This window comes from Gobio gobio, assembly GCF_949357685.1.
Source record: "Gobio gobio genome assembly, chromosome: 22".
Taxonomy (NCBI): domain Eukaryota; kingdom Metazoa; phylum Chordata; class Actinopteri; order Cypriniformes; family Gobionidae; genus Gobio; species Gobio gobio.
Genome location: NC_137118.1, coordinates 20493458 through 20521200, shown reverse-complemented (window position 1 = coordinate 20521200; position 27743 = coordinate 20493458). Strand labels below are relative to the sequence as shown.

At 37.0% G+C, this 27743-nt stretch overlaps 1 protein-coding gene across 2 annotated transcripts; it reads right to left on the bottom strand.

The window, feature by feature from the left end:
• Positions 1 to 21: 21 nt before the first annotated feature.
• On the bottom strand, positions 22 to 27743 carry pip5k1ba (phosphatidylinositol-4-phosphate 5-kinase, type I, beta a). 2 transcript variants are annotated; one of them, XM_079805437.1, is made up of 16 exons: positions 27591 to 27743; positions 22422 to 22508; positions 21724 to 21805; positions 19341 to 19409; positions 15344 to 15474; positions 13323 to 13440; positions 11726 to 11878; positions 7581 to 7877; positions 7300 to 7496; positions 6854 to 6934; positions 4958 to 5006; positions 4774 to 4858; positions 4525 to 4665; positions 2150 to 2285; positions 849 to 942; positions 22 to 707 (listed from the first exon to the last, which is right to left on the bottom strand). In XM_079805437.1, exons 3-16 carry the CDS (start codon positions 21724 to 21726, stop codon positions 705 to 707), a joined length of 1557 nt encoding a protein of 518 aa, XP_079661563.1. In that variant the 5' UTR covers positions 21727 to 21805; positions 22422 to 22508; positions 27591 to 27743; the 3' UTR covers positions 22 to 704. The 2 variants fall into 2 exon arrangements, with proteins under 2 accessions (XP_079661563.1, XP_079661564.1); XM_079805438.1 differs by lacking the exon at positions 22422 to 22508 and having other exon boundaries at positions 23 to 707.

Below are 27743 nucleotides of genomic sequence, written 5' to 3'. Positions count from 1 at the left end.
TAAATTCATGCGAGGCAGAAAAAGTAGAAAAGGTCTACTGAAGATGCAGCATTTAATAGCAACTACAAACATTCTACATAAAAGCACATTTACTTCATATATTACTCTAATCAAAATATATTTAAATACATTTTTATAAAAGGTTTTTTAAAGATTTATGGTTTTTAACTTTTAAACCCATTTAAATCTTAACACAAAGTAACATAGACCATTATAATTGAGCCGATTGTGCGTCAAAATCACATGACCAAAATATAATTTCTGGTACTAGTCATCATGATCATATGAATGAATGAAATCATTACTCACACAGTACAAGTCAGGAGTGTTCACAATATAATTATACCATGATTATTATATAATAAATAATTATTATTTTTGTACGACACATGTTTTAATCTGGCGTCACACCTTTAAAATACGTACCAACCAGTGCATTCGTTACAGTACACTGGTCTAGTGGGAGTGTAACTATTATTATACAACACACTTGTGTTTGCAAGTGGGTACAAAGTGCACAGTGTAAAGCACTGCAGTGTGGCAATCACTATAGTGTGGCAATCGCTCTGCCATTGTTTCAAACATAAGGCGTTTCTCAGTCCATGTGAATTAGCAGCTAGATATATCCACTGTGCAAAATTGTGGAGTGACGGGCAAGACAGCAATGTTTCGATGATCTGGTCCACTTCAGAAGGCATCACGCATCACTTAAAAAGAGAATAATATAAGCCACAATCAATGATCTGGAGCGAATGACACAAAAGAGTTTGAGTTCCAGGGGAACTACAACACAAGTCATTTAATGAGAAACAATAGCGATACTTATGACTTAACTTGACTGTACTGACCAGGTAGACGTCCAGGCCAGACTCAGGTGTGCTCGCCAGTGAGTTTGGAGTAGGAAGAGCGCTATCCTCCAAATCAAGAGTCGAGTAGGATGTTCTACAAACCCCCCCCAAAAAATAACATTAATAAGTCAGACAGAAAGCTCTGGTGCAAATAACATTGTATTTAGCTAAAAAAAAGTGAAGAAATATGGACGTTCACAAAAGGCATCTTTAAACAGCAGAGTTAAGGCGGCTCTAAAGCGGCTCTTTGTCTGCTCAAAATTCTATGTAAAGGCACAATGCCGCATAAAAGCAGACTTAAAATATGCCAGGTCTGACCCACCTCAGCCCCAAGTATCAAAGGCGATGCTGAAATGGTTTTGATTCAGTGTAAATGAACGTGAACTTGTGCCGCCCTAAACTACGTCATTGTCATGACAACCACCTGTCAGTGTCAGCTCAGGCGGCGCGAGAATCAAAAAGCGGGTGACAAAACATATAGGAATAGCTCCATATGTTTTAGGCAAATTTAAAAAATGTCTACCATTAGGTAAAAGAGTCCTGTACTCACATCGTCAAGCAAACCACCAAAATAACAGAGTCGCCGTGTAATCAATTGGTGTTCGCCGATTTGTAATCTTCCTTTGAAGAGATTGGCAGGTTTTTCCTCAGATACGGTAACGTAAATGCTTAACCCAGTCGCCAACACTGAGATTGTGCATTGTTATATTATATTCCAAAAATAATCTCTTTGAGAACGATATTTGCTGATATATCTGCTGTCCTACCTGAAACGCTATCACTGTTCATTTGTTGTGACTGCTCCAAAGTGACATTCTGGCTTTCTGACCACCATAGTGGGGGAAAAATACTATGGTAGTCAATAGGGATCTGCTTGGTTACAAATATTCTTTCAAATCGTCCTTTGTGTACAGCAAAACAAAGAAATGTATACAGGTTTGGAACAACATGTGGGTGAGTAAATGATGACAGAATTTAAATTTTTGGGTGAACTATCCCTTTAAACCAATATGTCTATATTAGTGTGTGTGTGTGGTCCTGGTATTCCCTACGTTATGAGGGCCAAAAATGTCCCCACAAAGCCGGTAATATCAGTAGTTTTGGGGACATTTTTTTGGTCCCTATGAGGAAAACAACTTCATCAAATCAGACGAAATTGTTTTTTGAAAATGTAAAAAAATGCAGAATGTTTTCTGTGATGGGTAGGTTTAGGGAATAGAATATACACTTTGTACAGTATAAAAATCATTATGTCAATGGAAAGTCCCCATAAAACGTGTGTGTGTGTGTTCGGTAAACACCTGTTTTCTGTTTGCAGTTCAGTTTTCACATCATCTATAGAGGAATCAGAAGACAAAGTGGCCGCTGAAATAGCTGGATTGAGTCTTGTGGAGCTTGGAATAACATCAGGTTTCTGAGAGGAGTGTGTATCTGTATCTGTCAAAAAGAAGTAGCATTGGAAAAATTATGAATCTTGCATGTGTTAAAAATATTAACTTGTGTGGTATCCCTTACACTTTAGTATACTTTTAAAGAGAGTACTTATGGAAATATTACACTTGAAAAGAATAGTGCGAAATTAATGTAATGTTTTCAGACATTTAATTGCATTTAAATGTAATTAAATGAAAATATATATTAAATGCGATTATATGAAGTGCTTTTTTGACACACTTAAATAGGACTTAAGTACATCTTATGTAATTTTCATAATTACTTCTATTGACTTGTATTGATGTGTATGTCATGTATTTAAATATATATTTTAATTACACATTAGTGATGATACATTTGCAATTGTAATTTTTTGAATACCAATGTCACGTGTATGCTTTGTTTTGGTTTACTTCTAGTTCCTGTTTCTGTTTCCTTTGTTCTCTTTTTCCTGCCACTAGTTCGTTTCCTTGGTTACTGATTAAGTTACGCACCTGTTTCTGTTGATTAGCCTCCCTTGTGTATCTAAGCTCTTAGGCTACGTTGACACTAGGTGCGTTTACATGGAGCACTGTAATCGGTTTAAAAGTCCAAACCGAATGAAAATGTCCATATAAACACCTCAATCGGAATAAAAATGCCCAAACCGAATGAAATTGTAATCGTTTTAAGAGGGGTGGGATAATCCTTTTCATTAACAGATCAAACAAAAAATTCCACCATGTAAACGACCTGATCCGATTACTTTCCTGAGTGTAGGCTACATCTTTCTGTGATGCAGTATACAGCGCACGTGCCTCCACAACTGAAGAGCGCGCACCGCGCACATACCAGGCTAATGTTGACAAGAGAGGAAAGTAAATTTTTCTGTATTAAACTTTTTATTTAGTAACAAGTTATGAACATGTTGGAATAATGACACAAACATAGCCTGGCTACACCATGTCCTAGGCTTCAATTTATTTTTAAGTTCAACAACTGCTTTCCTTAATCATCTGAAATATCTATGCGTTTAGTAGGCTATGTATCTACTAGTAATGATGCGGAGCACGTCTTGAATGCTTTCATTCATGTTTCACCGTATATCCTGTTTTTATTAATAATTTGGGTGCATTTTATTGTTAATTTTGTGTTTTTCAAAATAAATTAATTGAATTCTGCATTCATCATTCACAGCTTTTGAAATAGCCATTGTATAGGACATAAATTAGGTTAAACTACTGCATGTCCGCCGACAGAAAAATAAATACATATAAAAATTACCAACACAGAACTATTGATCCACGAACGTCGCAGTTAATATAACTGGCAACATTACGAATCTGATGCGGCAGACAATCTGTGTGCGCATGTCACAAAATTATTCCGATTGAAAGTCAGCACCGAATCTTTCAATCGGAATGGTTTTAATCGGAATGACAAAAAAGTGCGCATGTAAACATGGCTACTGTCAGTCCAAAATCTGATTATTTGCGTATTCGATTGGAATCTCATCTAAAATTATTGATGTACACACAGTGTATCGCAACTGTTCAGATCCGATATATATACGGATATGCACAAACATCGGATATGGACTGACAGTCTGAACATGGCCTTAGTTTCCTCTATTCATTGTTCAGTCTTGTTTGCGCTATAAAATGGTTGTGTATCTTTACTCCTAGTTATTCCCCTGCATGTTTCCTAGTTGGATTTTGCTTAAAGTCTGTTTGTTTGATGTACTCCATTCATCATGCGCTCATTGTAAAAATGATTATCAAATACTTTGCATGTGCTTTTACACATTCAATTAAGTGTACTTCTTGAAAGCATGACAAAAGACTAACAAATGACTATACAATGATTTAGAATATACTTTTATATAAAACTATTAATTTGACATAAAGTGCAATTTTTAAAAGTGTACTTAAGTGTGCTAAGAAATAGTCATAAAAGTGTACTGTCTTTAAGTTCACTAAAGTGGCCATTTCAGTAATATTATGTTATCAAGCAAGTATAGTTTTCTAAAAAATACACTTTTAAAATCTGAAGTACACTACAAGTACACATTCAATAAGTGCACTTATTTTTCACAAGGGATGAAATATTTTAATATTTAATTTTAATTTTAATAATCGCTCCAAAAATAACAGCATACAGGTCTGAAATCATATGCTGTGAATAGTTTTTGGGTGAACTGTTCCTTTAAGTAAAAGTGTTTTTAAATGTGTGTAATAGTAAAGTTGGCTTGTACAAGAAGCACCTGCATCATCGAGGTTTTCGAGGCTTAGCGCCCTCCTTTCTTCTTGACTCTCTTCTTTTACAGTCGACAGAACTTCCTGTGAGGCCGACCTACACGGCTGGATGGAGTTTTTCTTCCTTCTTGAGGATGCACCACGGAGCGCTAAAAGTAAAAAAGGGGGGAAAATGTGAGATGTGGTACAGCATTTAAAATGATCATATTCATTTAATCCGAATTCCTTTGTAAATAATAAAGAAGCACGAAACTTACGGTGAATCTTTTTAAATACCGTGCCGCCCATGAATTTTAGGAATCTGTCAGCGTAGAAATTAGGTCTATGGACAGACACTGTGTCCTAGCATACAAAGTTGCAAAGAGCCGTAAATCATGATAATGCTCAAATAGAACTATATAAGAAAATAATATTTCAGGTAATAAAAGGAAAGATACATACACCATCATGCACAAGAGCCTTCCATGAGTGCTCAACCTTCTTTATGAATCTATAAGATAGAAATATTCAGTATTCAACATTTAATTATGAGTATCCGTATCAGTAATTATGAAGTATTAATTTTTTCGTTAGATGTGTCATGTCTTGTGGCTGCAAACATACATGAAGACGAAGACCAGCGGGGTAATGAACAATACACCGATCAGGCATAACATTATGACATCCTAATATTGTGTTGGTCACCCTTGTGCTGCCAAAACAGCCCTGACCTGTCGAGGCATGGACTCCACTAGACCCAAATGTATCTGGCACCAAGCTGTTAGCAGCAGATCCTTTAAGTCCTGTAAGTTGCGAAATGGGGCCTCCATGGATCGGACTTGTTTGTTCAGCACATCCCACAGATGCTCGATTAGATTGAGATCTGGGGAATTTGGAGGCCAAGTCAACACCTCTAACTCCTTGTCGTGCTCCATTTTTGCTTTGTGGCAGGGCGCATTATCTTGCTGAAAGAGGCCACAGCCACCAGGGAATGCCGTTTCCATGAAAGGGTGTACATGATCTGCAACAATGCTTAGGTAGGTGGTACGTGTCAAAGTAACATCCACATGGATGGCAGGACCCAAGGTTTCCCAGCAGAACATTGCCCAAAGCCTCACACTGCCTCCGCTGGCTTGCCTTCTTCCCATAGTGCATCCTGGTGCCATGTGTTCCCCAGGTAAGCGACACACACCCGACCAACCACATGATGTAAAAGAAAACGTGATTCATCAGACCAGTCTACCTTCTTCCATTGCTCTGTTGTCGAGCCATGCATTATGAAGCCCCATACACAACAAATTGAGATGCACTGTGTATTCTGGACCACATGAGCCTTCGTTCCCCACGTGCATCAATGAGTCTTGACCGGCCATGACCCTGTCATCGGTTCAGCACTGTTCCTTCCTTGGACCACTTTTGATCGATACCACACAAGAGCTGCAGTTTTGGAAATGCTCTGACCCAGTTGTCTAGCCATCACAATTTGGCCCTTGTCAAACTTGCTCAAATCCTTATGCTTGCCCATTTTTCCTGCTTCTAACACATCAACTTTGAGGACAAAATGTTCACTCGCTGCCTAATATATCCCACCCACTAACAGGTGCCGTGATGAAGGGATAATCAACGTTATGATTAGCCATAATGATTGCCTGATTGGTGTATATAGACTTTATTTACAAACTCAAACTCGTAGGAGAAGATCACAAAGAAAAGGGTGATTGGGACACTTTTTGCCATTGAGATGACTTGGAAAAAGTTTCCCAAGACAATCACTGACCAAGAGAAACGGAAACACAGGCGCTCCATCCGAAATCGTATACTGAGTAGGTACTACATTTGAATTCGAATTTACTTCGCGTATCCTCAATATAGTTTGAATATGGGTAGTATGAAAGAAGTACTACATCCGCCATGTTGTTACTGTCACGTGACGTACCAGTGTCAGTTGTGTCGCTTCCCTTCCATTCATAAATCCTCTCCTGTGGCCTCACAGGATAGTAAAGCGTCATCGAATGCACACTTCAGAATCTCGGCGGAAGTAGCAGGTCATCCAGGGAAATTTCGCCTACTGTTTTTTGAATACTATGTATTCGGACATACTTCTCTTTTGGTATACTGTTTTTCGCATACTATATAGTAGGGAAGTATTCGATTTCGGACGCAGCGAGGGAGTATAAATACTAGATACAAACAAAGGAAACTAAATGAAGAACAGGTAAACATAATCAAACAATCAGTTAGTAACCGTAGAAACAAACTAACAACGGGAACAAAGGGCACAGGAACTAAACACAGAAAGAAAACACAATAACTGAAGGAGTAATAAACTTAACATAACCGTTATAAGGTGATTCATACCTGTAGGACTGCAGGATATCAATAATCCCTAAAAAGATCAGCAACTTCTCTTCTTTGTGTTTAGCAGGGATGCCACCCAATCTAGAGAAAACATATGATTATTTCAAAATTAATTCAATTTCAGTTATAAAATCTATTGGAAATGTTTTAAAAGAACAGAGGAAGCATTTTAAATTATTTGGGATTCCATTACCCCACTTTTTTGGTCAATCAGATTCCCAGGCAACACTCTTTTTCTATGAATCGTTTTGTGAATTCAGATTCAGAATAACAAATTATTTATCCTTGCAAGGTATCCTAGCTGAATGATACTTTTTTTAAAAAGTACTGACCCCAAACTTTTGAATGGTAGGCTGACATGTCTTTGAAGGATAGATTTTTGAAGAAAGGGCGTGTGGTGAAAGTTTTATTTCGGTTTACTCTGCAAACTGAGCAATTCCACTCACGTGTCGTCATCGGCGTCAGGCGGAGTCTCAGAAGCTTTGCCGTCTCCTTGAATCGACTCCCGGGCTGTCGAGTACAGGACTTTCTGCACACTCTGACGCTTACTGTCCCCTCGGCCACCTCTCCCCCTCATCTTCTTATCCAGAACATGGATTCCCAGCAGCAAACTGTAGTCCATGATTTTAAAGCTTTCCAGCACCTGTGGAAGAAAATGAATGGAAATCACGACCACAAATCCCTTATAATGCTAAAGAGTTCTACAGTGTTCAAGAACACGACTCACCCGACAATCTCTCTGAAGAGTCTTCATCAAGGCGCTGTGCGTGTCTGCATCAAAGTAAAGACCTTCGTGCATCTCCTGGAAGTCCAGATCTTTAAAAGTCGGGGAGGATTTGCCGCGCTCCTTCCGTGACGCTTTGCGTTTGTAAGTGGAGCCCTTTAAGTCATATTTGTAGTGCATTTTCAAAGAGCGAGGCAGAATGTTGTTCATCACCACCAATCGGATATTAACACCGCCACACTGAATGCAGTACAGCCCGTAAAACTTCGGTAAGAGGGTCCTTGGGTTCTGATTCAGATTCTGCAATCAAGAAGGACAGATACGTTTTTCAAGAGAGAAAAGAGTAGCTGTGAAAGATACTGTATACTTACTGTAAAAGGTGGCATTAAATGCATTACTTTAAAATATATATATATAATTATTAATTTATTAACATTTTAAACTGACATCCATACTATTTACTGCTGTTTTTAATGTGCAGTGTAGTCCTGTATTGCTACAGTGAACAGGGCCATGAAACTACGGCAATAAAATGATTATCTTGAATCTGTATTAGTCATTTTTATATTTACAAACAGGTCTTGACATTAACACCCTCCAACCCGCCATTTGCAGGTAGATTTGAAATGTGGCGTGTGACACAGTCACGCCCACTAGCCACTTTGAATTATATTGTAGTCTTCTCAAAAGGTATCTGTTATAATCGCATTGCGCATTATAACCAATTACACACAATTCTGTTGAGCTTATGAATGCAATGTCTAATAATCAGAGGCGTTCAGATTAGCCATCGCTGAAACGCCAGAGTTTTTTTTTCAGTGCGCTCTCACTCACTGAAATCTGCACTCTCATCATGAACAACAAAGCAGAGATGTACATGCAATGCACGTGGGAGATTCATTCATCATACAGTGATCGACTGTTTTTGTTCTATTTCAGCAGCGGAAATAGTTTCAATCAAAGATCACAGCAGAACCATAGAGCCTTTAATGTGACTGGCATAACGTTGGCTTGATGTTGGACGTTCGATATTCACAAATTTAGGGAACTTATCTAAAGTTACATACGGATACGGCATTGGTATACACGTTTCTAACTTCAATAGCATTTGAAGAGAATGACTTACAGTCATAAAACCAACTGTAAAGTGTTCATCTAGGTATCTATCAGGTATGATGCACACCTTTTGGGCCCTATTTTAGCGATCTGAGCGCATGGTCTGAAGCGCATGGCACAGGTGCACTTAGGGCGTGTTTAAATCCACTTTTGCTAGTTTAATGGTACAAAAGGGTTGTACCTAGTCTCTTAATGAGTCATGGGTGTGTTTTGGGTGTAACGTGAAATAAACCCATTCCCTTTATAAACCAGTTGCGCTTGCGGATTGATTCTCTTTTTACAAGGCGAAATATACGAGCGGAAAGACTGAATGCTTCTCCAGGGAGGAATCCTTTTATTTGTAATATTTGCCGCTGTGCGTCCCTGTGTGTGTAATAAGCAGAGTGTATGCACATTGTGCACCTGCCTACAGGCGCATATTACTAACGCTCCCTTTAAATAATAAAAAAAATACTGCACCATTGACCAGGTTTTTGTTGTCGTTTTCAGTTGCCTCAAAATAGCAACGTGCCAACAATGTGCCTGAACACACCTTGTTTTCAGACCAGAACACCCATGGGTGAACAGCTGGGTGTGAGTGCATTTGCTATTTAAACAACGTGGTGCTGGACGCAAAATTATAACTGCGTTAGGCTGAAACTAACAAAAAACACACATTGCGCCGGGTGTATGATCGGGCCCTTTTTTCTATTTTATTAAAGGGTTAGTTCACCCAAAAATAAAAATTCTGTCAATTACTTACCCTCCCTAACATGCAACTTACCACTTTATTAACTTCCTAAAGTGTTACGTTAAGTGGGAAAAACGAGTCCAAAACCGCTTATAATAACTGGATCTGGCAACACGGAGGCGGCACCTGCACCCTCACTTACAAAAAACTCTCGAGTCCTGTTCACTCTTCTTGCAGCGACATGAATCGCAAACAGTCATATGAGCCTGTAGGAGGTGGTTCACACGGCTTATTAATCATTTAGAGAGAATTATGAAAATAATTACAGAGGTCCGGACCTCTGCTAGCCTGGATGCCAGCCGAACTTAGCCCCGCCCACAACATTTTTACTCGGGCAGTTCGGTCTGGACTTGATCCATAGAGAAGTAATTATGCCCGAACAGAAACTGTTCGGACCAATGAAATTGTCAGGGCGGGCTTTAGACGATGATGGACAGATGATCAACATTAACGTAATCATCCACGTCATCAAAGGCGCTTGGGTTGAGTTTGTTCTAATCCTAAACGGAGAACTTGTTCGTATATGCGTTCACCTTTATTATTTCTCTCAGAAATGACGATCGTTTTGGTAAGTACTCTGTGTATCCTTAAATTCTTTTTTTACAACACCAGCAAAGATCGTTTACACTCATCTTTTTCTTCTAACGTTAGGCTACTTATTCCAGCGTGCGTGCAGACAGGGTTGCCAAGTTTTTACAACAAAACCCGCCCAATTGCTAACGTTCCTCAAAACTAGCCAAAAACAAGCCCAATAGCTTTCCGGGGGGGTTCTCCGGGAAAAAAGGCATTTGGGGGTAAAATATGTGTTATGTTGGCAGGGCTGGCAGCTAAAAATCGCATTCCTGGTTCTGTATATCACATAATTGGGGTCGCTTCAACCCGCGGACATGGCAACACAGTGCAGTTGAGTTCTGTTGACATTTGATAACTAACGTTATGCGTCGCTCCGTTGCTCTGATTGGTTGTAGGTCTATCCAATTGAGGTCTTTCCTGGTTCGGTTGAAACACGCCCCATAATCACAGCCCAACGGAGCAGTATCAGACTCATATTCTGACTAGAATTGAGTATGACGACTTCAGGCTAGACCTCTGTGACCTCATAGCTGGCTATGGCCGTGCCCTCATTTCGACACCCGTGAGACCTCCGTTCATCTTTGGAACACAAATGAAGATATTTTAGTTGAAATCCAATGGCTCAGAAAGGCCTCCATTGGCACAATGTACTTGACACTCTCAAGACCCATAAAAGGTACTTAAGACGTCGTTACAAAGTCCATCTCACTACAGTGGTTCTACAATAATTTTGTGAATCGACGAGAATAGTTTTTGTGCGCAAAAAAAACCTAAATAACGACTTATATAGTGATGACCGATTTCAAAACACTGCTTCATGAAGCTTCATGAAGCTTCGAAGCGTTATGAATCAGTGAGTCGATTCAGCAGTTTGGATCGCCAAAGTCACGTGATTTCAGCAGTTTGGCGGTTTGACACGCGATCCGATTCATGATTCGACACGCTGATTCACAACGCTTCGAAGCTTCATGATGCAGTGTTTTGAAATCGGTCATCACTATATAAGTCGTTATTTAGGTTTTTTTTGCGCACAAAAACTATTCTCATCGATTCATAAAATTATTGTAGAACCACTGTAGCGAGATGGACTTTGTAACGACGTCTTTAGTACCTTTTATGGGTCTTGAGAGTGTCAAGTACATTGTGCCAATGGAGGCCTTTCTGAGCCATCGGATTTCAACTAAAATATCTTCATTTGTGTTCCGAAGTCTTACGGGTGTCGAACGACATGAGGGTAAGTAATTAATGACAGAATTTTCATTTTTGGGTGAACTAACCCTTTAAATAAACTGTCAAATCACATGACAAATGGATATGTATTTCAAAATCTTATTTTTTTCAGACAAGCAACTGTTAGTGTTTCTCTGTCTAGATTAATGAGCTTTACACACAACCATATCAGAGCTAAATAGGCCTATTTAATGACCTGTCATGTACATTTCATGTAGACTTGATTTGGGTGTGTACAGTAGTCATTTACATATAACCAACAACAAATTGCTCAACAACAAACTTTTGGCCAGTGAAAATGCTGAGTGGCTAGTAACTTTGGAAAACCCCTAGCCACAGTGGCTGGTGAACAAAAAAATTAATGTCAAGCCCTGTTTACAAATTAATTGTAAATATGAGAAACTGTAATGTTTTAGATGAAATCACTTAAAAGACAGCAGTGTATTGCGCAGTTTCTTCCTGTATTATTGTCACTCTTGTGGCAGACTGTGTGGCTCACCATGTAATAACCTGGAAGTAGCTTCTGCAGAAATTCAGCTTCTTTGTGTTGCACAGTCTTTATAATGAACTCATCATCACTGGTTAAGTAAAACCATGAACTACTCGCTCCAGGGTTCGACAGCTCAATCAGAGGTTCTTTACAAATAGAGTACTGCAGATAAAAAAGAAGCATTAATAATGCAGATTCTACAGAAACTACAAACACAAGTGCACTACAAACATATAGTCATTTTCAAATGGTGTAATTTGTGTGTTGTTAATGCTCACTAAAACTAATACTATTAAAAACAATTCAATAATTGAAATAAAGCTGACAAAATATATATAAATATTAGATGAAAAAAACACTTACAATGTAGAAAAACATATTATTATTGAAGTACTAAAACTGAAATAAATATAAATGAAAGCTTAACAGAAATATTAAAAAGTAAATATATTATATAAATATACTAATAAATATTAGAATAACCAATAAATAATACTAAAATAAAACTGCCTCATTTGTGTCCCAATAACTTTGCAATGACATCATTTACTGGATAATTTGCCAAACTTAATTTGACATTTGTTTGTTGTTTTTTTGTCCCATTATTTGATATATGGACTCTATTTAGTGTAATGCAAAATTTTAAATAAAACTTTAATTGTAGCCAATTAGCATTTAATTAAGTTTAAAACATTACATTTTAAAGGGGCTATATGTAAGGATTTTCATGTATTTATCGCTGTTTTATTGCCAATGTGTGAACAGCTCATAACGAAACTTTATAAATTATCCTAGGTTGTCTATGAAAGCCTGTAGACTAATTATATGTGAAGGAGTCAAGACGTTTTCGCCGGGAAAATGATGTGACGTTTACTCTCCCGCATTCATTTAATGTGTCATAGAACAAGAAGCTCTCTTTTGTTCTGCTTATACAATATTGAGGATAATTAATTATTCTGAAGAGCTAAAGAGTTATTCTGTACTGTAAAGTCAATGTGTCATGTAAAGAAAAGGGATTACAGTCTCACATAGCCAGATCTATATAGTCTATAGTCAAATTTATAATCAAACTATTTTAACAGTGCAATTTTAATGACCTCATCTGTCGACATGACACCGGTGAATCGCAGAGCTGCTGCAAAAAGATCCACTTCGCTATGATCAGATGCTTTCTTAACTGCTGTTTTCTCACAGTTCTCATTTTTGTTGTGTGTTTATTTTGTTATGGAGAGGAAAGCGTGCAGCACATAACGCTGCAAAGGTATTTCCAACTTCTTTTTACTTCCAAGCGAAGAAGAATTTCATTATATCAGAACATTCAATCACATTCTGTCTCTTGTACGTAATGATCATGAGCAATAAATTGCTGGCAGCAGTTCACTTAATGGCCACCGGTGTCGCTAATAACAAGGGTTTTTGAATTCTACATATAGCCCCTTTAATTAAAAAGAAAAATTTGTGTAGAATATGAAGTTTTGAAATTTCAGCAGTACATTTTGTTTTATTAAATTATAAATGTTTTTTGGTACAAATGGCACTGTTTCCTGAGAATGACCTGCTTACTCTCTTAATGTATTATTCTTTAAATAATTAGTCTTTGTCTTACCAGATAATCGTCTGGTTTAATCCCAAAGAGCTCCCTAAAGTAACGGAAAGCCAAGGGAGCATAATTTTTAAAGCGAAAGTCAGGGTAATGGTGAGCTGGGGTCAGATTACTGCCTTCGCTGAAAGACAAAAGATACAATATTCATAACTGCGTTATTAAAAAATGTGTAGCTCCATTTCAAAACCTAGTGATCCTACCCAGCAAGCAATGGTCATAATTTCTCCATCTAGGTTAACTACAGAACCGATATAGTCCAGCTATGAATAACCCACTTCTAGCAAAAAGAACCTTGAATTTGGTTACATGTCGTTTTTTACCAAAATAACTTGCGAGATGTATGATATTCCATAATTTAAGCAAAGTCAACAGTGATTACAAGGTGTTTGGTTTCCTTTCTATGCGTAGCCACGATTGATGCCAAGTTTATTCTTGGGCTACGGTTAGAGGCAATGTTCCCTCTAAGCTGCACGCGTGCGCGGCTGCGCAGAAAGAATAAAATGCCGCGCAGACGATAGACACAGACGCGAAATGTGGGGAGAAATCAATTTGATTGGAGTTTAAATAAGAAATAACTGCAGTGCTCTGTTCTACCACTATAAAGTTAGTATCGCTATCGCGTTAGAACCGGTGGATGCGGTTTACAGGTATCATAGAAAGACAATGATGTCGCATGTGAGCACGCAGCAGTAAGTCGTGTTTGCGGTCCAAATAGCTCATAATGATAGGCAACGAGAAACGCAAAGACGTGGAATAAAACCTCATTATGTTTTAAAGAAGAGTGGCTTGATGAAGTGGTGGAAATAACAGATGATGACACAGCACAGTAACAAAACAGAAATTTACAGTTACACCCACCATAAGTGTAGCGTGCAAACTCTAAACACCAAAGTAACACTTTGTTTCAATAGATGTGTGTGTGGTTTGGGTTTCAGTGATGTTTAGATAACTATAAAAGAGTTCACATGTTCCCTTGAACATATTTAGCTATTAGATCTATTTAATCACTTCAGTTCGTTTTTTTTTTTAAACAAATTGAAGCATTTAAACTGATATAATATACTATCAGTTTAAATACTTCCATTAGTTTTTATATTATATTATAGGCTATTATAATTGTATTATAGTGTGAGCCTAATAAAGAATTGATCTCACAAGGGGATTGTTTAGGGATCCTTGCCATTAAAACGTTTGAAAACCCCTGATATAGAAAATCTTGGAAATTCATAAGCAATAAACAAACATTTACAATAGATGGTTTAATGATGCCTGTCGCCAATAAATGACTGTACAAAAACACATTAAGAACCATCTCAGTGTAACTGCTTAATTATTTTCATATTATATTATATTATAAAGAATTGAACTGTCCTGGGGGAGATATTAATAGAATTTCTTGGTAAAGAAGACTACAGTTAACAGCACTGTAAAATGTGCTTAATTTAGTGACTTCTGAATTAACTGTTTTTTTATTTTATTTTTTTATTTAATATATCACTAAGTTACATCAATGGTTATATAAAATAGAAATGGTACACTAAAGTTAAAAGTTATTACTGCATGATGAAACCCCTTTTTTTGTGTGTTTACATACGCTGTACAGGTAAAGAATGTTTTTGCTCAGGTGACCAAAATGTCCGCCCAACAGAGAAAAGTTTTGCTCAGCGAGAAAAGAAATTAGAGGGAACATTGGTTAGAGGTTTATACAATTTTCACTGACAGCCCAAATTTTAAACTTCAGGGCTGTGTTTGGACGGCTATTAGACGTCTTTTACATGTAAAATTGCTTGCTGGGTATACAGCCTTTTTAGGCATCGACCAATTACTGTCCAATTGCAGTAGGTATTCAGCTGTGCTAATTAATCATGCAGAAAAATATTAAACAAGCTTATATTAAAATACAACAGAACTGTTGACATTTGGAACAGAGCCATTGTATCTCAGTGTTTGAATAGTGAGTCAATGGCAACCACACATAACATCTGTCAAGTGTGAAGCACGGTACATGGACGTTAATACTGTACCTTGGGAGAAAGACACTCTCAACAACGTAAAAGTCTTGCATGAGAACATCTCTGTCTGGTTTGGAGGTCAGATTGCCGACTGTGTACCCAATGCCGAGTTGGATGGCTCCTCTCAAGGCTTCAGCTGTGGGCTGAAGAAAATGAATGAAGAACAGGGCTCAGATCAAGGGGCAGAAGAAACAGTCAAATAATAACACGTACAGGAAAAGTAATCATCACTGTGCAGAGATAAAGGCCACTCTTATCAGTACTACTGTAACAACAAACATTGGAGGAAGTTAAAGTTATAGGAAGTTGAGGCATATGGTCACGATTAGAGGCCTGGCCATGCATTTACAAGAAGACATTTATTTGAACTGGTAGAATGTCACAATGTGAGGTAGTAAATGGTAAATGAATTCACCCTTCACTGACCTATCACATCGCCAAATCTGCCATTTTGTCTGACAAAGCAGTCAGGAGAGTTAGGAGATTAACGTAGCTGGACTTGAACTTGAAAAAACGGTGTGTACTGATGTCTTTCCGCGGTTCAAACAACATTTCTTTTAGTGTTCATTCATGTTTATTTCATGCTTATCAATGAACTAGAAGTGATCCCGACACATTAAAGCTACACTGTGCAACTTTTTTAGTTTATTCTCAGCTAAAAACACTTAGTTCTTTTAAAAATATATGTGCTCATTAATGTATATTTACTTCTTTCAAGTAATAAAGTATTCTCGTAAGTTTATAATATGCCATTGAAAATACATACGTGAGGGGTTCGAATGCGGGTCGCCATGTTGCCCCTCCATCTTGAAAGTACATTAGCCAAAGAGGGACATACCTTTTCGCGTTTTAACACTCGATGGCACCGTGTCGAATGTGGACGAGGTCGAACTGGAAGCCATGTTAATCTTGGACTAAATCGGCCACCGCAGGAGTTAAAACAAATTCGGGATTGAGAAGAAAAGAAACTAATATTCACTGGATGGTCATATACCTTGTCACCGCTAGATGGGGGAAAATATCACACAGTGTAGCTTTAAATAGCCACAAAATGGTATTTGTTGTTTAAATTTCTTAAAAATTATAGAATTTTAAAGTTGAGACTTTGTTTCATATCAAGTAACTTGCTCTGTCCTGTCTGTCGGCGTGTTGTCAGTGTCCTCTTTGCTCCATGATGTATTTTCTCTAGGTGAGAACGTGCCATATCACTACAGACTACATTACCCATAATACTCTCTTTGCCTGGACTCATCATCCCTGATTACATCCACCTGTGTCTCATTACCCTGTTTACCTCACCCTATATAAGCCTGGTTATCTCAGTCATTCATTGCGAAGTCTTGTTTGTTGTAATACTGCATTTCTAAGTGTTTTCCCTGGTTTCTTGGTTTTGGATTACTTACCTGTTCCGTGGATTACCCTTTTGCCTGTCTTGTTTGCTTGTTTGGACTGCTTGCCTGTGTATAACCTTTTGCCTGTTTTTGACTACGATTGTGGATTACCCTTCAATAAAGATGCGTTTGGATCCTCAACCTTTGAGTCTCAGAGCAGAACGTTACAATGTGTGTGGTGTGAGAGCACCATGACTTGTCAGACATAGCAACAGTAACTAAAGGGGGCGGGTCTTTGCAAACGGTCAATTGTAATTTTTCCTCCATTCTCAATATTCTAACACATTAAAAAAACTATTATTTTTTATTATTTTACAACAAAAATGTTGTACCATAAAAAAAATACTTAATGGCATTAATATTGCAAAAATGATAAGAATCATATTTATATCTTAGTCACTTCAAATTTAATTACTTACTGCATTTGAAAAAACGATTTGAATGAATTATTTTAATACAAAAATAAATATTTTATAAGATGTATATATTAAAGGGGTACTTGGTTATGATTTCACTTTTTTTTTACTTTAGTACATATGTAATGTTGCTGTTTGATTATAAACAACATCTGCAAAGTTACGACGCTCAAAGTTCAATGCAAAGGGAGATATTTTCTTTTACAGAAATCAATTTTTAAGGACTACAACAAACGGCTGGTATGGATACAATGAGCTTATTCACGGGTTAGTGATCACAAATCCTACAATTTACATAAACCCTGCCCCAGGAACACGCAACAAAGGAGGTGAGGCCATGTTGGGCTGCTTTAGAGAAGAGGAAGAGTTGTTGCAGTAGAGCACATTTGTGAGCCTCATTCATATTTTCACATTTATTGTAATACAGTACGTAAGTGCTAGCCTGGATGCCAGCCGAATTTAGCCCCGCCCACAATTTTTTTTGCTCGGGCAATTCGGTCTGGACTCGCTCCATAGAGGAGTAATTATGCCCGAACAGAAACTGTTCGGACCAATGAAATTGTCAGGGCAGGCTTTAGACGATGATGGACAGATGATAAACAGTAACGTAATCATCCACGTCATCGAAGGCTCTTGGGTTGAATTTGCTCTTATCCTTGCTCTTATCCAGAACTTGTTCGTATATGCATTCACCTTCACTATTTCTCTCAGAAACGATGATCGTGTTGGTAAGTACTCTGTGTATCCTTAAATTATTTTATTACTGGCAAAGATCGTTTACACTCATCTTTTTCTTGTAACGTTACTTAATCCAGCGTGCGTGCAGACAGGGTTGCCAAGTGTTTTTGCAATGTCGCGCACAATTGCTACTCAAAACTATAGCCCAAAACAATAACTTTCCGGGGGGTTCTCCGGAAAAAAATGGCGTTTGGTTGGCAAAATATGTTATTTTGGCAAGGTTGCCTGCTAAAATTCGCATTCCTGGGTTTATATAATCACATAATTGGGGTCGCTTCAACCCGCGGACATGGAGAAAAACACGGACATGGCAACACAGTGCAGTTGAGTTCTGTTGACATTTGACAACTAACGATACGCGTTGCTCTGATTGGTTGTGGGTCTATCCAATTGAGGTCTTTCCTGGCTCGGTTGAAACACGCCCCATAATCAAAGCTCAATGGAGCGGTACCAGACTCATATTCTGACTAGAATTGAGTATGGCCACGCCAGGCTACGTAAGTGCAATAACATGTCATAAAAGCAAAAGCAAAAGTAAATGCAGCAGATATTCTCTGGCTCTGAAGGAATCTTACAACAGTTCCCACACGAGCGATTTAAAGATTATCATGACAGAATATGCTAACCAATGACTTGAAGATATTTAACTCCACTTCAACATAAATTCATCAACTAACCATTTAGAAAAATTGACATGTTCACAATTCTTAGTGAGTCTCTCCATCATTGTCCAACTCCGGTTTGAACATAAAAGGCTGAACAGTTTCTGACATTTCCAGTGTGTGTCTGCGTGAGGTAATCGGAGCTGCTTATGCGAGCTCTTGATGCTCCGCCCTCTTCTTGAAAGGGGGCCGGCAGCACCAGCTCATTTGCATTTAAAGGGACACAAAAAAAATTTTATGTTTCATTTTAACATGCTATAAAAATTATCTGTGGGGTATTTTGAGCTAAATAGAATAATAGACATAATAGGCATAATAGAACCTAAACAATGTATCAAATTATGTGCGCCTTTTTTCACGTATTTCTGTTTTCCAATTATTTCTGTCCTCTTTTGTTCCAGCTACTTCTATCTCGGAATTGACAAACATTGTCCTTAAACCCAGCAAGCCATTTTGTGGGCAAACATCCACTATGCTAATATCCTAATATCCCTTATATCATGAGCCTCTTGTCCAGGGTACACATTGCATGGCACATGGCTAGTGTGGTCACTTTTATGTAACAGTCAGCAGAAAAACAGCATTTAAGACCCCAAGTATGACCAATCAGATTGGGATATGCAAAAACCAAATCCTACTAAATCCCAAAAGAGCTCACAGCACAAACGCTACATTGTGCAACAGAAAAATATGTTGGGTTAAATGCAATAATGATGCAAAAATGAAGCAAAAATTATGACAATTAATGAATGAATTTATCCCTGATAAGTACAGATAAAACATAGTTCTATTTTGCACACACCTTTTTGTGGTCTTTGCCCCCAGTTTTCTGAGGTTTTCCACCTCCGGTCTCTTCTGCTGTTGAACTCATCTATTATTTTAAGTAAAAATGCAAAATACACAAAAATTACAAAAATAAGAAAAACTGCCTCAAGAAAAAGAAAAAGCAACTAATATAACAATATTGTACTATTTAATTAAGAATATGTAATGGTAGCTTTAGTTGTGAGTGCTGTGCACTTTATCACACAGGAAATGAAGTCATGTGATGTTCCTGTTCTTGGTAAAGTTCAAAGCTGCTGATGTAAGAGAAGCAACTCTAAAACGGCTCATTAGAAATCCGAGAATCATGTTTCCTCCTGACACAATTTAAACGTTTCAGTCTGACCGTACCTTTATGATGCAGCATTCAGTATGTGGTATTTAATCTCACGAAATTTAGAGAAGTTGCAGTTCTGCTTATTGACAGGAAAGGAGGAAACAAAGGAGGGAAAACACATACAAAATTAAACACTTTTCCTCTTTATACAGCAGCGCTATATACAAATAAAGCTGCCATTGGCCTCAGGGAACATAAAATCTGTTTGACAAATGTTACAAAAACATGATAGATAGATAGATAGATAGATAGATAGATAGATAGACAGACAGACAGACAGACAGACAGACAGACAGACAGACAGACAGACAGACAGACAGACAGACAGACAGACAGACAGACAGACAGACAGACAGATGAAAACATGATACAAAAACATGATAGATAGATAGATAGATAGATAGATAGATAGATAGATAGATAGATAGATAGATAGATAGATAGATAGATAGATAGATAGATAGATAGATAGATAGATAGATAGATAGATAGATAGATAGATAGATAGATAGACAGATAGATAGACAGACAGATGATAGACAGACAGACAGACAGACAGACAGACAGACAGACAGACAGACAGACAGACAGACAGATGAAAACATGATACAAAAACATGATAGATAGATAGATAGATAGATAGATAGATAGATAGATAGATAGATAGATAGATAGATAGATAGATAGATAGATAGATAGATAGATAGATAGATAGATAGATAGATAGATAGATAGATAGATAGATAGATAGATAGATAGATAGATAGATAGATAGACAGACAGATATACAGACGATATAAAGACAGATAGACTAACGATAGACAGATAGATAGACAGACAGATGATAGATAGGCTGATAGATACAGATGATAGACAGACAGACAGTTGATAAATAGACAGATAGATAGACAGAAAGACGATAGATAGACAGACAGATGATAGACAGACAGATAGAAAGACAGACAGACAGACAGACAGACAGACAGACAGAAAGATGTTAGACAGACAGCCAGATGATAGATAGACAGACAGACGATAGATAGACAGATGATAGATAGACAGATATTTTGACAGACTATAGATAGATAGATAGATAGATAGATAGATAGATAGATAGATAGATAGATAGATAGATAGATAGATAGATAGATAGATAGATAGATAGATAGATAGATAGATAGATAGATAGATAGATAGATAGATAGATAGACAGATAGATAGACAGACAGATGATAGACAGACAGACAGACAGACAGACAGACAGACAGACAGACAGACAGACAGACGATAGATAGATAGATAGATAGACAGACAGACAGATGATAGATAGACAGACAGATGATAGACAGACAGACAGACAGACAGACAGACAGACAGACAGACAGACGATAGATAGATAGATAGACAGACAGACAGACAGACAGACAGACAGACAGACAGACAGACAGACAGACAGATGATAGACAGACAGACAGACAGATGATAGATGTCTTTGGCATGCTCAGTTGGGGACACTACATTTTTCAACTAAACATCGAAATAAATCTAATTAATAAACTAAATTAACCATTTAAACTAAATTACTGATCTAATTATTGATCTAAAGCCCACACTGTCACTGTATGATAACTGAAATGAACTGATGACATCAGCGTTTTTTCCAGAATGGCTATACAGCTGAATAAAATTATGCTGCATTATTTTCCTGTTTAACACTGTAAAGCTGCTTTGAAACAATCTACATTGTCAAAAGCGCTATATAAATAAAGTTGACTTGACTTGACTTTACACTCTCAGAAAAATTCTATCTTTAGAGGTACAACAGGTGGTTAGCACTCTTTGTACCTCAAAAAGGTTCACAGTAGTACTTTAAGGGTACATATTAATACTCTTATGGCACTAATATGCCCATTTAAAGGAGGACAACATGCAAAGATGTCCCTTTAATGGCAGTGCCTCAGTGACAAGTACACTAAAGCTGTGAAAACAGTGCAATTTTTTTCAGACAGTATAGCTTTCTCCTTACCATGTAACCACTCTGTTGGGGGTGCAGTGTCAACTCTGAAGTTAGAGTCACTGCATATCCAGCCGAAAATGACTCCTGGCGTCTAGTACAAGAGGAATAAATAGAACATGAGTAGGTGTCAGGGGTCTTGTCAGTGACTGATACTGAAAGTGAAAGACATTAAGGTTGTGCACAGGCAAAGGAAACATAGTGCTAGTGAAAGTAAACAAAGATGGAAAGAATATGTTTATGAGAGTAACGGAATAAGTGAGCGCTTAAAGCTATTTATACACAGACAAAACACATGTTAAGTTCAGCTAATGCACTGTGTGAGGCTCAGTCGTTCCAGAAATGACAGATCACATGCCCACACACCACTGAATGTTATAAAACAGACTCAGCAAGATATTCAAATCCAACGGATGATGCTCACAGCCTATTTCCTGTTAATAAACTGATGGCAGCGCCACTAAACAAATGTGTTTCTGTGCTATATATCCCATGTCGATAAGGAATATCGCTGTAAGGAGAAAGAGTTCCTAGTTAGAAAGCATCTAAAATGTTCCCATGTTAAAGCATCGCACAGCTGCAAGAGAACCATTACAGGTTTTGATTAGTCTACAGACATTATTTGATGTTGAAAGCTCCTTCTTTGACGTCAATAGACCTCAAGACACCATATTTGGCAGCAATAGAAATGAGAAATGATATGTACATACCTCCGCTAACTGCAACAAACCAACACGGCAACTCGTTGGGAAAGTGGTTTAAAGCTCTTTCTGTACTGACTAGCTCCTCGCAGTAGCCTATAATATCAAAGAAGACGGATTTGCAATTAATCACGAAATCTTTCCTAAGACGGCCTGTTTCTCAATGCCCTGCCCACAAAACAAGCAAATAATCGTAGCCAAGTACGTAAAAATCCTGATTCCCCAGGCATGGCCGGTGAGGCAAGGAGGATATTGCTTAAGACCGCTATTGTTTTCACGGCTTTGCTGATTTGCTCATATCTGTCAGTGCTGCAGATGATCAGATACACAGGGCAAAATGTTATAAACATTGCACTTTATTATACTTTGTACATTATAAAAAGTCACAAGCTTTTATGACCAACTTTCATGTTACTTTGGTATAGTTAGTCATAAGAGTATTAAATTGTTTTCTCTTTCCTTTTGAAAATATTAGGCTACATGACTGTGACTAGTGGCTACAAACTGTATCTTAAGATGCAAAAAGAATCACAACAACCATAATATCAACCAAGTAATATCAACAATTATTAGTTATGCTTGCTACAGACATATATGAATGATGGGTCAGTGCTATTTTTTTGCCGGGATATTTAAAAACATTTCAGTTCACGTGTACAATGACTTGAATACATCTCTGTTATGATGACCGTATTTTGAATTACAAAAAAAAAAAAAATATATATATATATATATATATATATATATATATATATATATATATATATATATATATATATATATATATATATATATATATATATATATATATATATATATATATATATATATATATATATTTTTTTTTTTTTTTTTTTTTTTTGTAATTAATTGATGGGTGCTCCAACTTTCCTGATACTATAATGAAGAATAAAATTGTATACGAAATTGTATAAGAAATTCTTAAATTTCAAAACGTAAGAATTAGTTGTGTAAAAATTGTATTTGTATTTTTTTTGTGGTTCAACATTCATTTTAACATTCATTTTAATATTTTTGGGGGTGAATTCAACTTGAAATTCCAGGGTGTTCCAACTATCCTAATAAAATAATAAAGAAAAAAACTTCAGAAGAAAGAAAAGACAAATCATTTTACATATATTATGTTTTACATATTACATAAATTAGTTTACATAAAACAAATTGCTTATTAATATTTTAAAACCTCAAAACAAAAGTCATGTGGACATATGCAGGCAAACATGCAACCACCTGAAATATCATAATTTTTTTCTTTTAATTCAGACTTTTATGTAATGCCCTAGCAACCATCCAAACACTCTAGCAACCACATAGCAACACTTTTAAAGTGGGTCCTATTATGCCCTTTTATGGAGTCTTGATTTTGTTTTTGGGGTGTCCTAGAATATGTCTTCACGCTTGATTGTTCAAAAAACATAATTTTTCATTATTTTACATGATTACAGCACCTCTCTCCCTCTGGCCCGAACACGCCGTTTAGTTCCGGTTTTGATGAAGCCCCTCCTTCCAAAATACGAAAAATGTGCTGTGATTGGTTAGCTGGCCCAGTGTGTTGTGATTTACAGACCTTAGCGCGTGTTCGGGAAATGTTACGCCCCTTTACCATAACCGCGAGCTCTACTAAGTAGATGTAAATATTAAGGATGGCGTCAATTTCAAACCAACTCAAGTCAGATTCAGACTTAAGAATGTTAACAAACAAGAGAATCGTCCAGAACCGATTTCATGCACAGACTTTGCAAGCACAAATTTCACAGGACGTTTCAGAGTGGGATGTTTTTTTTTTTTTGTAATTTTCTTATACATTTAGGTACGGTGTTATACATAATTTGTAACCCTGGACCACAAAACCAGTCATTAGTCATTAATCAATTTTTTAAAGTGAGATTTATATGACATAATAATAAATCAGCTTTCAATTGATGTATGATTTGTTAAGATACTATGCAAAATCACCTTTAAAGTTGTCCAAGCGACTTTAAAGTCCTTAGCAATGCATATTACTATTAATAATATATTTTTTAAATATATATTTACGGTAGGAAATGTATAAAATATCTTCATGGAACATGATCTTTACTTAATATCCTAATATGATTTTTGGCATAAAAGAAAAATCGATAATTTTGATCCATACAATGTATTGTTGGCTATTGCCACAAATATACCCGTGCAACTTATGACTGGTTTTGTAGTCCAGGGTCACATTTAATCATGATATTTGTCGGAAAACTATGGTAATACAAACAGTATCGATCACTGCACTGTCTTTTCTAATGCAGCTCAACCAGGCCTTGCACCATTTTTTGTGTATCCCATGGGCGGAGATTATTTAAACGAGTAACATTATGACTTCACAAAGCCCGGGGAAAAAAAGCGTTGTAGTCCAAACGAGTCGTTTGTTGTAGTTCTTGGAAAGTAAATTCTGTTGAATAAAATATCTCCCTTTGGAGTGGACTTTGAGCGTTGTAACCTTCAGATCTTTTTATGCTCAAACAGCAACATTACACACTAACTAAAGTTGAAAAAGTGAAAAAGCATAATAGGACCCCTTTAAGAAAATGTTAAACTCTGATTGAGTATTGCATAAATGTTCTCATAGCTTGTTGTATAAAGCGTAACACATAAGTGAATGTGTCACAAGCTGTTACGGGTGCTGTAAGGTCATAAACAAGCATGGTTTCATAATGAGCATGGACTTGTTAAAGATCAGAATAGCTAAAGAAATGTTGCTTCACACAAAAAGAAACCAAAAAGATTTCGGTTATCTAAATATGACTCAGAGATTTAACAGTAGTTGATATAACTGTTCCCAAAAGGTTTATTGTAAGAAATTAACCGCAGCTCACTTTCAGAAAAGCAACATGATCCGAGGCTTTCCCAGTTTAGATTTCCCGACCCTTAATTCCAACTCCCATGACCCACTGATTGCATAACTGACATGGAATGAACAAGCCAGTATATTATATGGGAAGACTTAAAAAAGCCAATCTATAAATCTCTCATCTGCTGGTTAGACTGATAAATGGAAATTTTCCAGGACAAGCCAATACAAAAACTGGATGTTTTTTTGTTTCAAGGGTCTAAACGTGTTCTTCACACAGGAAACAAAGGGTTTGCCAGAAATAAGGATATTTGCAAGCCAAATCACAGGATGGCAGGATCAGCAGGGCTGAAATTTCCTCAAATCCTACAACGTGCTCCATAACCTAATATTTTAAAACTACCCCAGCATCATTACAGCCTCACACCCGGCCTGGAGTGAAACAATAGGTCTTTATCAGTGGGGAGAGGCGTGGATTCGAGCACAGAAGTGTAAAGCCTGTTTGCATTTGGCGTGGAGTGAGGGGAACGCAAATGACACATGAGTCACGACATAAAGCGATCACATGACCCGCTCAGATCGCCTCTGTAAACACAGGGCAGCTATAAAACAGAGAACTTGTCTTAGAATTAAATGGAGAACACAGTAACCAACGAAGATAATACTACTGTAAACAATAGCGTGAACAGGACATAGAAATGAAACGGAAGCAAAAACTTTTGCAGATCAACTGAAGACTTTCAGTGGCCTCTGTTTAGTCTCTATGATGTTATGTATTGTAAGTATGTTGAAACACATTAATCAAACCTTAGTAAATTTGCTTAATGGGATGAAGCAACTAACTTTCTTTTTCCATTCATAAAATACAGCTGTGTTTGTATAAAACATCTATGAATGATTAAACTTATTGAGAATCATGCCTACATCCTTCATTCCACTGTAGAAAGTGAAAATGTGCATTTGTTACATTACATCATGAGTAGCTACAGCAACTGAACTGTTATAAGATGAAACACATTTTTTTTACAGTAGTCTTATTTGAGTGAATATTGTGCAAAATAAATGGTCATTTCAGAAATGTTGTACCCGTCTCGTTGCACAACTCAGGAAAGGCAAGCCGTTTATTAGTCACCATGAAATAAAAAATGACCACTTATTTTTAATGGAATATTAGTGTTTATAACTAAAATATTTATCTGTGCACATCATTCTTGTGTCCTCATAATCTTTAATCAAAATAACTTTTGCAAAATGTCTTCTCTTCTCTTGTTCAAGAAGCGGTTTCACTCGAATATACATCACAATAGGAAGAAAAGATATTTGCAACAAGTTTCAAGCTTTAAGCTGCTATTACATGGTTCTCTAAAACTGTTTGGTCAAGAGCTTTCTGGGGTCAGATATTTTTGTAGAATGACACAAAAATGTTTAAATGACCATTGTTCCTCAAATGCAATAGCATGTCACTCTGTGCTCTTTCTTTTCTTTTCTGCAAATCAATATTTAATGTCCATATATCTATAATGTTCATTTGGTAAACAGCCTAAGTGTCATAAGGTCATTATATAAGGCAAATAATAATAATAATAAACCCTTTCAGGATGATACAGTAACAGTTACATATTTTGTAATTACTGTCTTACTGAACATTATATTTGGGTTTTTAGTGCTCATTCTTCCTAATGTCATTTCAACCCTCACTGTTAATGATTAGCTATAGACTAGTACAATTAATGTTTGTGTGAGAAAATATTGTGTGAAATAATTGTTCAAACTTAGATATGTTGTCTTGCTTGCGTATTCAATTATATTAACCATCAGATAGGCTACCCCTCTCTAGGCACCGACTGTTAATAAAAGGTTAGTGGTCGAGCACTATAGCTACAACCTTGTAATGTCCAGTCCACCAGATTACAGCATGTGAGGCAGCATTCATTTCTTTAAAATTTTAGAAGCATAATATGCAAAGCATCCGTGGCTCGGTGCGCAAATGTTTAAGGTCGTTTGAGGAAGTACCGCTCGCTCCCTCTAGCTAGTTACTAAACCAAACCACTTTCCCTCAGAACAAAGTGCAGTCAGTTTAGTCATTAGATTTTTAACGGTGTGTTAATAAATGTAGAATACGAATGGACACTTGTTGTTACGTAGCATATAAATCCCGTTTAACCTTTTAATAAACAAGTTGGCTTAAATGTGCCAAGTTATTGTTAAACGTTATGAACAGTGTTTCTCTTTTCAATGATCATTAAACTGCTGTGAGATATCGCGCATTAAATCAGATCGTAACTACATTAAAGAAAGCATTCAGCAATATCGGAATATAAGATAAAACTTACCGTCAGTGTTTTTTTCTGTGAAAAAATGAAGCCTAGAAGTACTAAATGTATTTCATTAAGTCATGGCTTGTTTCTCAGTGACATTTGAGAGCGTGTCGAGCTTCAGGTTTTGACTGTCAAACTCCCTCCGCCCACGCGCACGCGCTCATGTTC

What these genes read in the sequence shown, in the direction of transcription:
- pip5k1ba (XM_079805437.1), bottom strand. An exon ending in GAGAGTGTCTTTCTCCCAAG is followed by an intron (nt 13,441 to 15,343) that starts GTACAGTATTAA and finishes TTTGTCTTTCAG; the next exon opens with CGAAGGCAGTAATCTGACCC. An exon ending in GATATCCTGCAGTCCTACAG is followed by an intron (nt 5,007 to 6,853) that starts GTATGAATCACC and finishes TCTATCTTATAG; the next exon opens with ATTCATAAAGAAGGTTGAGC.